The sequence below is a fragment of the Phycodurus eques genome, chromosome 19, assembly GCF_024500275.1.
Source record: "Phycodurus eques isolate BA_2022a chromosome 19, UOR_Pequ_1.1, whole genome shotgun sequence".
Lineage (NCBI taxonomy): Eukaryota > Metazoa > Chordata > Actinopteri > Syngnathiformes > Syngnathidae > Phycodurus > Phycodurus eques.
Window position 1 is genome coordinate 2,848,476 of NC_084543.1, and position 14,610 is coordinate 2,863,085.

The 14,610-nt window shown below is 46.3% G+C and overlaps 1 protein-coding gene across 4 annotated transcripts; it reads left to right on the forward strand.

The window, feature by feature from the left end:
• Nucleotides 1-1,005: 1,005 nt before the first annotated feature.
• Nucleotides 1,006-14,372, forward strand: fbxo11b (F-box protein 11b). 4 transcript variants are annotated; one of them, XM_061706745.1, is made up of 22 exons: nucleotides 1,006-1,332; nucleotides 2,350-2,516; nucleotides 2,582-2,663; nucleotides 2,752-2,896; nucleotides 2,989-3,118; nucleotides 4,985-5,068; nucleotides 5,152-5,284; nucleotides 5,485-5,591; nucleotides 5,964-6,075; nucleotides 6,419-6,525; nucleotides 6,598-6,735; nucleotides 7,694-7,911; nucleotides 8,050-8,230; nucleotides 8,319-8,441; nucleotides 8,974-9,059; nucleotides 10,916-10,992; nucleotides 11,075-11,218; nucleotides 11,289-11,399; nucleotides 11,502-11,609; nucleotides 12,260-12,368; nucleotides 12,461-12,559; nucleotides 13,726-14,372. In XM_061706745.1, exons 1-22 carry the CDS (start codon nucleotides 1,245-1,247, stop codon nucleotides 13,853-13,855), a joined length of 2,679 nt encoding a protein of 892 aa, XP_061562729.1. In that variant the 5' UTR covers nucleotides 1,006-1,244; the 3' UTR covers nucleotides 13,856-14,372. The 4 variants fall into 4 exon arrangements, with proteins under 4 accessions (XP_061562729.1, XP_061562730.1, XP_061562732.1 ...); XM_061706746.1 differs by having other exon boundaries at nucleotides 2,755-2,896; XM_061706748.1 differs by having other exon boundaries at nucleotides 2,582-2,642.
• The last annotated feature ends 238 nt before the right edge of the window (nucleotides 14,373-14,610 follow it).

Consider the following 14,610-nt stretch of genomic DNA (forward strand, 5'->3'; position numbering starts at 1 on the left):
TATTCCACTTCATTATGCATTTTTTTTCACAATTCAAAACAGTTCCAAGGTGTCTTAATAACATGTCCATGGCATGGTTTCGTCAAAATACCCCAAGGATCAAGAATTAACTTCAAATTTAGAATTACATTTAGTTGGCATTTTGCAAATGTGTCACTACTGCCACCACGTGGCTATTTGACGCAACTCGCTCAACTGTAGTTGCACGACGTAATCAATTCGATTTGCTCGATTTTGATTGGCCCTGTAACAGAGTTAAGAATTTGATATTTTATTATTAATCATCGTGTTCAAACATGGCAAACGAGCTAGCGGCTAAATGTTGCCCCCGAGTGGTCAGATGGAATATAACAAGTCTGCAATTTGATCGATATAGTAAGGTACGGTATGTATATGTATATATATTATATATATATATATATAAACCTTCAATTTAATGGTCGCATTAATAATAAATGTAAATGGAATCGGTTCAGTGATAACCCAAAAAAAAATCCTTTTTTTTTCCGACATATTTTGGCGCGTCATGACTGTTTCTCGTCTTCATATGGGACGAATTAATCAACGTATTTATTATTGTTTAAAAAAACGCGTCCCGTTTACTTTCATTCAAAATGTATTGTAATACATTTTTAGAAAGAATACTTCATTAGAAAATACCGGAAATTAAATTATCGATTTAAAGTCAGCAGTGTGACGCACTATGCTATCTCGCGAAGATAGATGAGCTACACTATTCGCTGCGTCATTCGTCTATTTAAATGAAAATGGTGTAAGTTCATTGTGTCGCTGTTTAAAAATACATATTTATTAAAGCTTTAGTGTATTTGTGTCGGCTGCTGTCCGGTTGCATCTAAAGGCTAACAGAAAGGCGAGAAGAAGCACTTTGTTAGGCGTCACCCGATTGGCCGGCGAATGAGATGGGACAATACAAGCGCCGCGCTGATTGGCCGGAGCGGATAGGGCTCTTCTTTTTTTTCTCGCGATTGTTTCCCGTGTGAGTTAATGGCTCCTCCTGCTACAGACGGAGACGGAGCTGGCACCGAGCGGCGATACGAGGGGGGGAGCAGCAGGAAGACGGCGGAGAAAAACGGCTAATTACACCCAAAATACCAGCGGGTTGTCTGTCGCAGTCGTCTCGGTGTAACCGGAGAGAGGCTGCCCGGGCGCTAGGGTTAAATTTAGACGCGGCTCGTCTCGAGGAGGACAGCTCTGTGTTTTTGAACCAGCGACCAACTCCCCAGATGAACTCCGTCAAAGCCACCAACCGGAGACCTAGGCGAGTGTCGAGGCCGCGCCCGGTGCAGCCCGAGCGGAACAACGGGGACAGAGGTAAGCGAGGCGGCGCCGCGGGCGGGCTTGAGAGCCGCCTCGAGCCGGACGGCGAGCTCCAGGGAGACCCCCACCCCCCCTCCCTCTCGTCCTCGGGCGCGAGCGCTCAAGCGCCGCCCGGCCCGAGTAGGAAACACCGAGGCTTCCCTGAGTGTAGCCTAGGCCAGGCCGCGCTTTGTTTGGCTTGACTGGAGCGCGGCTCGGCTACGAGCTAGCGGAAGGTTGGGGGGGTTGTCTCCGCTCAACCGAATGCGTATGGAGCCGGACGGCCCATATCGGCCCTCTTATCTCGGCTTGGGCTGGTGGAGGGCTAAAGGGGGCTGTCCTTTCCGGACACCCTCGCCATGGCTTTTTTTCCTCCCCCCTTCGCTGTCTCTCTCGCCGCATTCCCAGCTGTCACTAACGATTCCGAGGGTGTAAATCTGCGGCGTCCCGCAGCACTGCCATCTTTGGGGTGGAACAAAAACATTTAGCGGCCGTCTTTGGGGCGACGACGCTCGGCTAAGCACTGCGACAAAACCGCCGCACGGACACAGATGTGCCTCCGCGGCCGATTTGACTGTGTCCATTTTGAAAGCTTTCTTGCTCCCCTTCGCTTCCTTCCTCGTTCTGCGTGCTAGCCGCCGCCGCCGCCGCTAGCTGCATTTGTTTACACCGCGGATTTGCCTGCTACGCACTTCGCTTTTGGAGCCTTTCAGTTTCGCGTTCTAGCGGCCCCTTCAAATCTGCGGCCCTTTTTCGCGAGCTGCATGCATCACGGTCACATTGCTCACATAGACGGCAAAAGAAGTGTGTGCATTATAGATCCCTGAAGATTAGGGCATCGACTCTTTTCAATCACGACCAACCTTTGTCTGCCTTACGTGAGCCGCTGTCAGCCCTGTACGAGAGCTCCACGCTAAAATGCTCTTTTTGTCCTTATTCACCACCGCAGTTGATGTACTGCACCGCACCTTTGGTTCTGCTCAATGTGTGTGTGTGTGTGTGTGTGTGATAAATATATTGATGTGTTCGTAGATGAGGAGGCTCCCGCAGCAGCCGCAGCAGCAGAGATGGCGATCGAGGAGTCCGGTCCAGGAGCCCAGAACAGTCCCTACCAGCTCAGACGCAAGACGCTGCTCCCCAAGAGGAGCGCCGCAGCCTCCGCCGCGACCTCCGCCTGCCCCAGCAAGGGCCTGATGGAGGTTAGACCTCATTCACTGTGTGCGCATCTCCATGCGGTTCCTTACTTACTGTCCTCCTTCTGCAGGGGGCGTCCACGTCTTCCACAGAGGCCTTCGGCCATCGGGCCAAGCGGGCGCGCGTGTCCGGTAAGAGCCACGACTTGCCAGGTTTGTGGTTTTTCATTCAGTCTGTCATTTCTGACGTTGCCGTCATTTTCCCCGCCCTCCTGACATGTCGCTGTGGTCCTTTTTCCAGCAGCACCAGCAGAACAATATCTGCAGCAGAAGCTCCCCGACGAGGTGGTCCTGAAGATCTTCTCGTACTTGCTGGAGCAGGACCTGTGCCGGGCGGCGTGCGTGTGCAAGCGCTTCAGCCAGCTCGCCAACGACCCCATACTATGGTCGGCGGATCTCCCCCTGGGGCTCACGTTGTCGTTTTAATGCGGGGAGATGACGTCTCTTACTTATCCCCCCCCTTCCCCAAACCTCCCAGGAAGCGTCTGTACATGGAGGTGTTTGAGTACACGCGTCCCATGATGCACCCCGAGCCGGGACGCTTCTACCAGGTCGGCCCCGAGGAGCACGAACACCCCAACCCCTGGAAGGAGAGCTTTCAGCAGCTGGTAAGTCGTTCTCGTTCTCTCTGTCACACGCGACTGATGGAACCACTGCGCCCGCTTGCGTTAATGTTGGTAACCGAAACAGCAGCACAAGTGTGCGGAGTCTTAGAATTGGCTGCGTAGTATAGACCCTTTCTCCATCATCTCACATGTACGTCCTGGTGGCAGAAGTCTTAATGTTCTCTGATGGCAGCATTAGTAAGCAAACTCTCCCATGTCAATTGATCAAAGCAGAGCCATTGAGAAAAGCCTTAAATGGGGATTTTAGCCTTCTTTTCTACTGTCGTACTTTGAACGTGTGACTCATTAGTCGATAAGTTGCTTTACGTGAGGTAAATTTGCTTCCAAGGGAGATTTGTAGTTGTAATTGACATTTTCACAAGTAAGTTGATTCACAAATGGACGTGGTGGAAATTCAGATGATCACGGAGGAAATGGTTCAGTAGTTGACTGTTCTGGAGCTCGGATTACTGATGTGCTCTTTTGACGCTGAAATGGATAGCATGCGCTCGAGCTGACGTCTGCTAGCAGGTTAGCTATTGGTTTTGCTAAATTACTCAACATTCACATTTTGTACACGTGAGAAAATGCATTTTTACACACCTTTCACAATTAATGAGGGTTCGGGTCCCAGGCTGTGACTACTACCTCTCGTGAGCTTCACTGTACAACTATTTACGACATTCATTCGATTTGTTCGGGGGGAGGGTTGTCTTTGTTTTCAGTTCATTTCAGCAGTAGTCAATCACTTTTCTGCCACTGGAATTACCATGGCGATGATTGTTGACAAAGATTATAAAATGGTCCATTAAAGATGATCTGACGTTACGGGGAGAAGGCATTATTAGCATTCCAGTGGACAGGTATGCGGTCGCGTCTCAATGTGGTGTCCATGTTCCGCGCAGTCGTCGTCGTTCCGCTGCGTTTTGCCGCGGTGTGTGGCCTCTACCCTATTTACGAACATTCAAGTTTCCAACATTCAATTCAGTTTGGTGACAGCGTCTTTAACAACTTGAGTGGTGCCTTAATTTACCGCTTCCGCGACCATGTTTGCAACCTAATTTGCTGGTTATGAAATAAAATTTACCCTTCAAAATGAATTGAAATGCCATTAAATCGTTCCAGCCCCCTTGTTTTTTTTTTTTTTAAGCAAAGTAGCAGTCTATTGTTTAATGCAATAAGAGAATGTAAAGAAATCATTTGGTTTTCATGTGTGTGGGACAAGCAGAAGGGTGTGCCTTTAAGGGGTGTGGCGGTTGTTTTTGTTTTGCATATCTGTTTGTCTCGTTCAGTTAATGGCTGGAAGCGCATTGACGAAAAACAAAATTGATAATGATCGGTACAATAGAAAAATGGCAGAGTAACGACATGCCAACAATTGAAGATTCCGACTGCTTTCTGGAACGTAGACGTGCGTAAGCAGGGTCGCGTTACTTGGTTTTATTGCCGAGGCCTTTAATGCACACAACCAGTTTGTAACGGTTCAATAATGACCTTTGTAAACCTTTGTGTTATGTTCAATAGCCAGCGCGTAAAGGGCACGCAAATAGAATTTACTCGCGGCATGTAAGAGTCATGCTGTGTGTTACGACTGTAACGCCATGGATGCGTAACGATTTAACGACTACCCAAAATGTAACGGGCTTACATTTTGGCTGACGTGGAACTGTCCTACGTTATGTGACCGTTTAGTCACTTTCAATAACCGGCACGCCAAAAAAAATCAATAGCGGCAGCGTAAAAGTAACGGTGCGGTACGTAACGGCCAAGGTTAAATAACAATAAAAGACTTTGTAACCGTTTTGTTACATTCAACATCAAATCAAGAAGTAGTACACGTTGTGCGAAATGACGCGTGTGTCGTTTCAGTACAAAGGCGCCCACGTGAAGCCGGGCTTCGCCGAGCACTTCTACAGCAACCCGGGCAGGTACAAGGGCAGGGAGAACATGCTGGTGAGTCCACGCGCGTCTTTGGTGGCGTTTCAACTTTGACTTTTGTCCAAAAGGGCCTCCTTTTCCTTTTTTTGCCTCTTCAGTACTACGACACCATCGAAGACGCACTGGGCGGCGTGCAGGAGGCCCACTTCGAGGGCCTCATCTTTGTCCACTCCGGCATCTACACGGACGAGTGGATCTACATCGAGTCTCCCATTACGATGATCGGCGCAGGTACGCACTTCCCGCACGTAGCGACGGCTACGAGACATCCATTTTTCCATCCTTGTCCTGATGTCACTTGCTCGGCCGCGCCCCCTTAAATGAATGGAAATGCTAATCGCGCACATTAATGGCATTTCGCCTCATTAAAAATTCAATGAATCGCATGTCGAGGCGGCGCTGTAATAATGTCTCCTCGTCGTCGTCCTCAGCGCCTGGCAAAGTGGCGGACAAGGTCGTGATCGAGAACACCAGAGATTCTACGTTTGTTTTCATGGAGGGCTCAGAAGACGCTTACGTCGGCTACATGACCATTAAGGTGACCTCCTTTCCGCACCTTTTTTGCGTCCCAAAATTGCTCAATCTGAATGATTTTTTTAATGAACTGGTTCATGTTGTTGTTTTTTCTTCTTCTTCTTCTTTCCCTTTTTCTTTCCCGTTAATTGATCAATGTAATTATTTTATGTATTTATTCAATTTTGTCGCTCCTGTCGAATGTTAACTCTTCGCAAAAACTGCAGGAGTGCATCCCGGAGAGATAGAGAAACTCAGTTGTCACTACCACGACGCTGAATATCGATCAATATCAATACCAACGTCTGTATCGATGATGACGATATTTGGATCGATCGGCCCGCCACGAGCGGCTACCTACTTTCGGCCCGCCCGTAACACTCGCTTCTGTCCTCAGTTTAACCCCGACGACAAGTCGGCGCAGCACCACAACGCGCACCACTGTCTCGAGATCACCGTCAACTGCAGTCCCAACATCGACCACTGCATCATACGCTCCACGTGCACAGGTGAACGCCGACTGCCCTGTGCGTTACGTAAAAGTCTGGTCCAAATCACTATAATACAAATATTTGTTGTTTTTACTCACGGATAAATAGTATTTGTCTGTGAGGTTTGTTATATTGTCTGTCTACATGTCTTGCTGCACTGTTTGTGTTCAAAGGAGTTGGTAGTACCCTGACACCAATGCTAGTTTGGTTAGCCCGTCTATGGTGTTTTGCATTGTGCGTTCGCGTTAATCTAGAGGATTTCCGTAAATTGTGGTTTGGTTAAATACACAACGTGTAGTTGTTTTGATTTTGTGTTAAGTTTGCGACAAATTGCAGCATTTGTGCGTGTTGTGCGTTTCAGTGGGTTCCGCCGTGTGCGTGAGCGGCCAGGGAGCGTGCCCGACCATCAAGCACTGCAACATCAGCGACTGCGAGAACGTGGGCCTGTACATCACTGATCACGCGCAGGTAAACGCGCCTCGGCTTTCCTGGGCAAACCGCGCCGGTGAGTGCTAACGCGCACGTGCGCTTGGTTTTTAGGGCATTTATGAGGACAACGAAATCAGCAACAACGCGCTGGCGGGCATTTGGGTGAAGAACCACGGGAACCCCATCATCAGACGCAACCACATCCACCACGGAAGGGATGTGGGCGTGTTCACGTTCGATCACGGCATGGTAAATCAGAATCATCTTTATTTAAAAAGAAAAACACACAAGGAATTTGTCTCCGGTAGTTGGTAAACAAACTTGAATGTACACGTTAGGCCTGGGAAATTTATTACGTTTTATCAATTAATGTGAGTGCATTTATCAGGGCAATTTAAAAAAATATATTTTTTAATGATTATTATTATGATAGTGATTTTTAGTGCATTCTTTTGTGGAATCTAATGCTGGGAAACTATTTCATAGCTTGTTTATTTGATGGAATAAAGCAAATCCCAGAGGGAGTAAAACTACTACTAGTATGCAAGTACAGTGGCACCTTGACTGAGTCGTAGACTTTATGCCGATCTGGTCGGTGTGATCGGTATCGGCCGATAATTAGCATTTTATGCTGATCGGCTTTCATGTCATAATTCGCCGATCGATGACGTCATCGATCGGCTCCGCAAAAGACATTTAACTCTGCGTCGCCGTCGCGCGTGAATCCAAAAGCTAGTTTATGTTTAGCCTTGTCACGCGTCTTGTCGCACAGTACTGTAACTATCTGACGGCCAAGAAAGTGTTTTTCAATCTTGTCGGTTTTGGCGGCGTCTCAGACAAACAACACGCAAGTTATTTGCAGTCTGTGCACAACTGAAGTACGTCGTGGGCGACGTTATCTAAATGCTTCAACACAACAAATTGGATCGGGCACCTGACGAATGTACACGAGGACCACGCCGCGTTCGGGCAGGGGGGTAAAGTAATTTAATTACATTAATTTAGCAGCCATGATTTCTGTCATGTTGTAATGTTGATTTCACCTAAACTTACATCGGTGGCCAATCCTTGAATGCCCTCTAGAGGTCATTGATGTTTTCACTTTTGCCTAAAAGGAAAGTTTCCAATCTGTAATAATTCCCCTGCTTTGGAGTTTCCTGTTAATGCTCGTGCACGTGATGCTCATGTGGGTGTCGTGCGCTTTCAGGGTTACTTTGAGAACTGCAACATCCACCGGAACCGCATCGCCGGCTTCGAGGTGAAGGCGTACGCTAACCCCACGGTGGTGCGTTGCGAGATCCACCACGGCCAGACGGGCGGCATCTACGTGCACGAGAAGGGGCGGGGACAGTTTATCGAGAACAAGATCTACGCCAACAACTTCGCCGGCGTGTGGATCACGTCCAACAGCGACCCCACGATACGGTAAACGGGGGCCATTGCAATCTTGGGGGTGGGAGGAAACATTAGCTAGACAATTGCGCCACTTGCTCGGTCACAGAAAAAAAATACATTCCTTGAATTATTTCCAACCCCCCCACTCTCCTTCCGTCGCCAACACAGAGGCAATGCGATCTTCAACGGCAACCAGGGCGGCGTGTACATATTCGGCGACGGGCGGGGTTTAATAGAGAGCAACGACATCTACGGTAACGCCCTGGCAGGAATCCAGATCCGGACCAACAGTTGCCCCATCGTGCGCCACAACAAGATCCACGACGGCCAGCACGGCGGCATCTACGTGGTAAACGTCGCCGACAGAACAAGTTATTTTCACTCTCCTTTTTGTAGGTTTCTTTTTTTTCGTAACGCTTAAACGTTGTGACCGACAGCACGAAAAGGGCCAAGGGGTGATCGAGGAGAACGAAGTGTACAGCAACACGCTGGCCGGCGTCTGGGTGACCACGGGGAGCACCCCCGTCCTGCGCAAGAACCGCATCCACAGCGGAAAACAGGTCCCGCAAACACGCAACTTGTGCTCAACACTTGATATTGAGTAGTTGTCTGTACTGTATTTTTCACATGAATTGAGCCAAGGCAAATATTTTGATCAATCTTGACAGCAACTGTCACAAAAACAATGTAAATGGTCATTTTGAGAGAGAAAGAAATGGCTCATACATTCGCCATTGTTAAAGCTCTTATAATTTAGTAAGAGAACATGTATGATGACGATGATGATGTTGAAGGCTCGGCAAAAGTGTAATAACCCAACGTCGCCACTCGGCAGTGCTGCAATATTCCTAATTGTGCTTTGCCGAATGAGTCGAATCCATAAGACGCAATGTTCAGGGAGGTACGCTTGTGGGGGTCTACAACTGCGTTTGGCTTCATGTTGTGGCCATTTTGTATATAGTGGATTTTGAATTTTGTAGGGGTTTTTTTTGGGGGGGGGGGGGGGGGCGGTCTCTAGGACAGAATAAATGTGTGTTTTTTTTAGTCGAGATGTGCAGTCGTTTTCACGGTGCGGTTATCGGTGTGTTGCAGGTGGGCGTGTACTTCTACGACAACGGCCACGGCGTGCTGGAGGACAACGACATCTACAATCACATGTACTCCGGCGTGCAAATAAGGTAACCAACAGAAATATGTCTGTTAATACAGCCTGCGACAAAAGTCGGTATAAACTTTAACAAAAATATATATCACACACCATCTCACCAGGCTCCTCCTCTTAGAGACACAGAGACTACAGTACATAGTTTTTTTTCTCTCTCTTTTTTTTAATACTTGCAATTTTTTCGGCGTATACAATGCCTTCAAAGTGTTTTCATAGGTTTAAATGTATTTAGAAGAGTTACAACTAACAAAAAATGATATAGTCTATATAGTGTGGATTTTGGGGTTTGGTTTAGAGTTTGAAAGCAAGGTTTCTAACCAGGGTTAGGGTTCCCAAATGGGGTTTCAAGGGCAGGTGTTTGAGTTTTAAATTAGGGTTTTGAGCCAGGGTTATGGTTTCAAATAAGGCTTCTAGCCAGGGTTAGGGTTCTAAAATAAGATTTCATGGGAAGTTTAGGGTTTGTAGTCTGGGTTTCAAATCATGGTTTAAAGCCAGAGTTAGGGTTTTTAGTATGGGTTAAAGTTTCAAATTAGGGTTTCAAGTCAGTGTGTGGGATTGTCTGTTGATGTGGTGGAGAAAGCTGAAAGTTGCGGAGAGCCCCTTCATTCCTTGTCTTAGGAATCATTGCGGTAATGTTTTCAACTACAGCACCGTAGTTTGAGATCAAGCTAAACGTTGCTCTTCACCTGCATTTGTTCCTGTCAGTGTTGTTAGCAGTGTACGCATTAGCTAGTCGTCAGGCTGAGGTTGCTGTTTGTGAATTTATTTCATAGAACTGATTGTGTTAAACAGTGACTTTCTGGTCATGTTCTTTGTATCCTCAAGCAATTTGGTGACTCACCAAGTTGAGATGAGATGACTCAGTAAGGTTTGGTTTTCTGCTAAGAATAAGAGCCCACTTGACCTTATGCGAGTTATTGCTGCCACTTTAAAATCATAAAGCTAACTGTGTTTAGCACGGCGTCCCAGCTTCATTGGAATTGGGGTTGTATGTATTGGGGGAATATAAATGTTGTTGGAAATTACCGGGGCACAGGGGGTCCTCATTTCAAAACGATACTGACATGCGGCATTTTGAGATTACGAATAGACGCAATGAATCTAGTTTCTGCAGAGGTGCAAGAATACGCTGTCACATTGCCAAGAAGATGCTCAATCTTGATTTGTTTTATATTGATTTGGAATTGTGTTTCATTTCATTAATTTACTGACTTTACTACTGTCGTAGCGTAGGTAAGCGATGGACTACAAAGCGGCACAAAAATCCATTGCCACGTGGCCCACAAAGACACGCTCTGTTACTGCTGTACTAGCGATTTTTTGTATTGCATTATTGTCATTCAGGCGGCACGGTGACCGACTGGTTGGAGCGTCTGGCTCACAGTTCTGGGGACCGGGGTTCAATCCCCGGCCCCCGCCTGTGTGGCGTTTGCATGTTCTCCCCGTGCCTGTGTGGGTTTTCTCCGGGCACTCCGCTTTCCTCCCACATCCCAAAAACATGCATGCTAGGTTAATTGACAACTCTAAATTGCCCGTAGGTGCGAATGGTTGTTTGTTTGTGTGCGCCCTGCAATTGGCTGGCAACCAGTTCGGGGTGTGCCCCGCCTCCTGCCCAATGATAGCTGGGATAGGCTCCAGCATGCCCGCGACCCTCGTGAGGAGAAGCGGCTCAGAAAATGGATGGCTGGATGGATGTATCAGAGATGTGCCGATGGGTAACTAAACTGACCTATATAAAAAAAAAAATAATAATAATAATAATTTAAAAAATGCAATAAGTGAACTGAGATATAGCGAGAGATTAGGTTACCTGCGTTATTCTCCGTCAGTACTTAAGTCTGACTAAATGCGATTTGTTTGTGGTTGCAGGACGGGCAGCAACCCAAAGATCCGGCGCAACAAGATATGGGGTGGACAAAATGGCGGCATTTTGGTCTACAACTCAGGTGTGCGTGAAGCATCCCCACGCCGTCCATTTTGAGCACACGCGCGCCTGTCTGACCCTGGTGTGTGCGTGTGACGCGGTAGGTTTGGGCTTCATCGAGGACAACGAGATCTTCGACAACGCCATGGCGGGCGTGTGGATCAAAACGGACAGCAACCCCACGCTGAGGCGCAACAAGATCCACGACGGGCGAGACGGAGGCATTTGTATATTCAACGGAGGCAGAGGTAACGCGACGATACCCCGCAACACCCGTACGCACCGCTAACCTTCTGTCACCCGGTTGCGTGTGTTCAGGCCTGCTGGAGGAGAACGACATCTTCCGCAACGCTCAGGCGGGCGTGCTGATCAGCACCAACAGTCACCCCATCTTACGCAAGAACCGCATCTTTGACGGCTTCGCTGCAGGTCGCGATAAAAGACATCCTTAACAAAGTCCTCACTGAAATTGTTAACTTCCCAAAACGGGCCGTGAAAGCATCCTATTCAAATTTGGCGTCCTCCCTCCAGGTATCGAAATCACCAACCACGCCACCGCCACCCTGGAGGGAAACCAGATCTTCAACAACCGCTTCGGCGGCCTTTTTCTGGCGTCGGGCGTCAACGTCACCATGAAAGGTAGAGACGTTTTGTTCAATGTACATTTTATATATTTTTTGGTTTTAACTTTTTCATCTCTCCGTTTAAAAAAAAAAAATAAATAAATAAATAAATACAAAACACATTTAGGAAAAAGTACTCTGAATTGTACTCTTCACATTGACATGAAAAAATCTGATACGTCACATTGGGCAAAAAAATCGGAAGTGACCTGCCGAGCGAGTCCGAGCTCTAGGAATTTTAAAAATGTATTTATTGCTCTACTTTTAAGGTTTGTTTTTCTTTTTATCTAAAACAAAAAAAAAATTCATAAAAAGAAAATATCTAACTTTGAGATGTTTTGGGCTTTGTCTTGTTTCCCCTTACTTTCCTTTCAACTAAATACATTTGGAGATGCTTTTTTAAATTTATTTTTCAGATTCATAAAATGTTTTCTTGTCTTTATATTGGATTTTAGATTTTTTATTTTTTTTCATAACCCAATTTTATTGATTTTGTTCCATTGTATCCAGAAAATTAGTTTTGTTCTATTGCATGCATCTCCAAATATTTTTTTTCTTTTTGATCCAAAACAAAATGTGTTTTGTGTTTTGGTAAATACAAATAACATGCATATATCTCCACGAATGGAGTAAAGCTGATCTTATCGCCGTCGTTGCTGTTGTCAGACAACAAGATCAACAACAACCAGGACGCCATCGAGAAAGCGGTGAGTCGAGGACAGTGCCTCTACAAGATCTCCAGCTACACCAGCTACCCCATGCACGACTTCTACAGGTCCGCAGGCGTCTTCCGAGGTTTTGATGTATTTGTTTATTTTTGCTTATCTGTGGCGTATTTGACGGCGACGGTGGCGTGTTGTCGCGCAGGTGTCACACTTGCAACACAACGGACAGGAACGCCATCTGCGTCAACTGCATCAAGAAATGCCACCAAGGACACGACGTGGAGTTTATACGGCACGATCGGTGAGGAGAACCTACTTTTATATTTTTACCTTTTTTTGTGTGAGACTTTGAAGTCTAAAGCACCGATATTGATTATGTCTGTGCGCACCCTCGCGTAACTGGGCTGTGTTCAAAACGAACCAATCACATTTTCAATGAGAGTCGACGCACAACTGCCCCAGTTCAGTGTTTCTGGTTAACCCCAAATGAAGTTTAGCTGATCTAGTAGGCTATTGCGGGCATTTTTTTTTTTTGCGTCGCTTTCTAGCAGAAGCCGGAAGGTTTTGCGCTCATGCCTCGATCGCACTGTGCGTCTCTCTTTCTCGTTTGTTTTTGCCAAAATGTCCTTCCAATTTCCTTACTTATCCTCACAAGGGTCGCCAGCATGGTGGAGCCTATCCCAGCGATGAATGTGATTGATAAATACTTAACACAACCACCTCCCCAGTTATAAGAGGGTGTGCACAATTATGCAAGCACATTATTTCAGTTGATTCTAATTCCTCAAAAAAAAAAAAAAAAAAATTCAATTGATTTTTACAGGTTATCCTTAATGACATTCCAACATGGATGTCAACTTTTTATAGCACTGTACTGGTATGTGAGGGTCCATTCTAAAGAAAGCACATTGGATATAAAAAGTTGCATATGCATTCATGCATTATACTAACATTATGTATTATGAAAATAATTAGAGGTGCAACATTTTTTTATGGATTGATCAGTTAAGAGACCTTGTTTAACTTAATATTGCCCAAATCCTTAGAATTTCAGCCTCTCAACAGTAAATATTCTCAGATTTCTGTAGTCCTCCATGAAAGCAGATTGATTCTTTGTGTTTAATCAAAGTTAAACATTTTCAAACATCTGCTTTTACTTTGGAAAACATTGATCAACATTTTGCCCCTATTTTCTGACACTTTACAGACCGAACCAGGAATTGAATCATCATCAATTTAAAATAATGTCCTCTTTTTGAATGAATGGAGATGGGTTTTTTTGTCCAATTAATTGGCAAAGAAATCAGTTTTGAACATCGCTACTTGCAGCTGTAAATATAATCAATATAGACTAAATTGAGAGATGAACCAAATCTTGTTACAGTTGTAATTTCCTTCGTTGAAAAATGTTTGTTGGTATATAGTGTCGCTCATGTTGCGTGGTGTTTCTCCCCCCCCCCCCCCCAGGTTTTTCTGCGACTGCGGCGCGGGCACGTTGTCCAACCCGTGCACGTTGGCGGGCGAGCCCACCCACGACACGGACACACTGTACGACTCGGCGCCGCCTATCGAGTCCAACACGTTGCAGCATAACTAAACGAGGTGGACTGGACCGGGCCGGCACGATATCTCGCACACATCAACGCGTCGCACACATACACGCAGAAGCCCCTCCCCCCGCACCCAACCCCATAAAGACGCTGAGACGTGCGGCGCACAAGGCAAGGAAGTGCAAGCGAAGCTCCACTAGGGGGAGGCAGAGGAAAGACTTAACGCAAGCGATTCCTCGTACGTGTTTTTGTGCGTGTGGAGCACTTCTGCTTTTTTTTTTTTTTTTTTTTTTTTTAAGAAAAGAGAAAAAGAAAAAAAAAAAAAGACATTCTGATCAATGGATTTTATTTCAATGCTTTATCATGTAGTTTTGTATTTCCAAGCAAAAAGCTGACTGTATTTGAATGTCTTTTATTTTATTATATAATTATTATTTCTTTGGTTAGCGTCTTGTCCCGTCCCCCGTCCCATTCCCGTCTAAGCGGCCGCAGACGCTCCCTGGTGAGCCAGTGCTCAAGTTCTTTCTGTGAAAGAGAATCTGGTTTAAACACTACACAACCCTCTCTGTGTTTTGGCTTGATTGACAGGTGGGGCCACTCCACCCACTCTTGTACAAAAGTGTGTAATGCGTGTGTATACAGTTTGATGCAGTCAGTGTTTTGTGGAGAGGGTTCCAGTAGGATGTGTCGGAGCTCTTTTTTTTTTTTTTTTTTTTTAAACTGGACCCCAACAGTGGCTCTGCAGCCCCACCCACACCACCCCTCCTTTGAATTCGCACCCCCAGTGTATCGTGGTGTGGCT

What these genes read in the sequence shown, in the direction of transcription:
- fbxo11b (XM_061706745.1), top strand. Translation starts at nt 1,245, where the DNA reads ATGAACTCCGTCAAAGCCACCAACCGGAGACCTAGGCGAGTGTCGAGG. An exon ending in AGGGCAGGGAGAACATGCTG is followed by an intron (nt 5,069 to 5,151) that starts GTGAGTCCACGC and finishes TTGCCTCTTCAG; the next exon opens with TACTACGACACCATCGAAGA. An exon ending in CATTTTGGTCTACAACTCAG is followed by an intron (nt 10,993 to 11,074) that starts GTGTGCGTGAAG and finishes GTGACGCGGTAG; the next exon opens with GTTTGGGCTTCATCGAGGAC.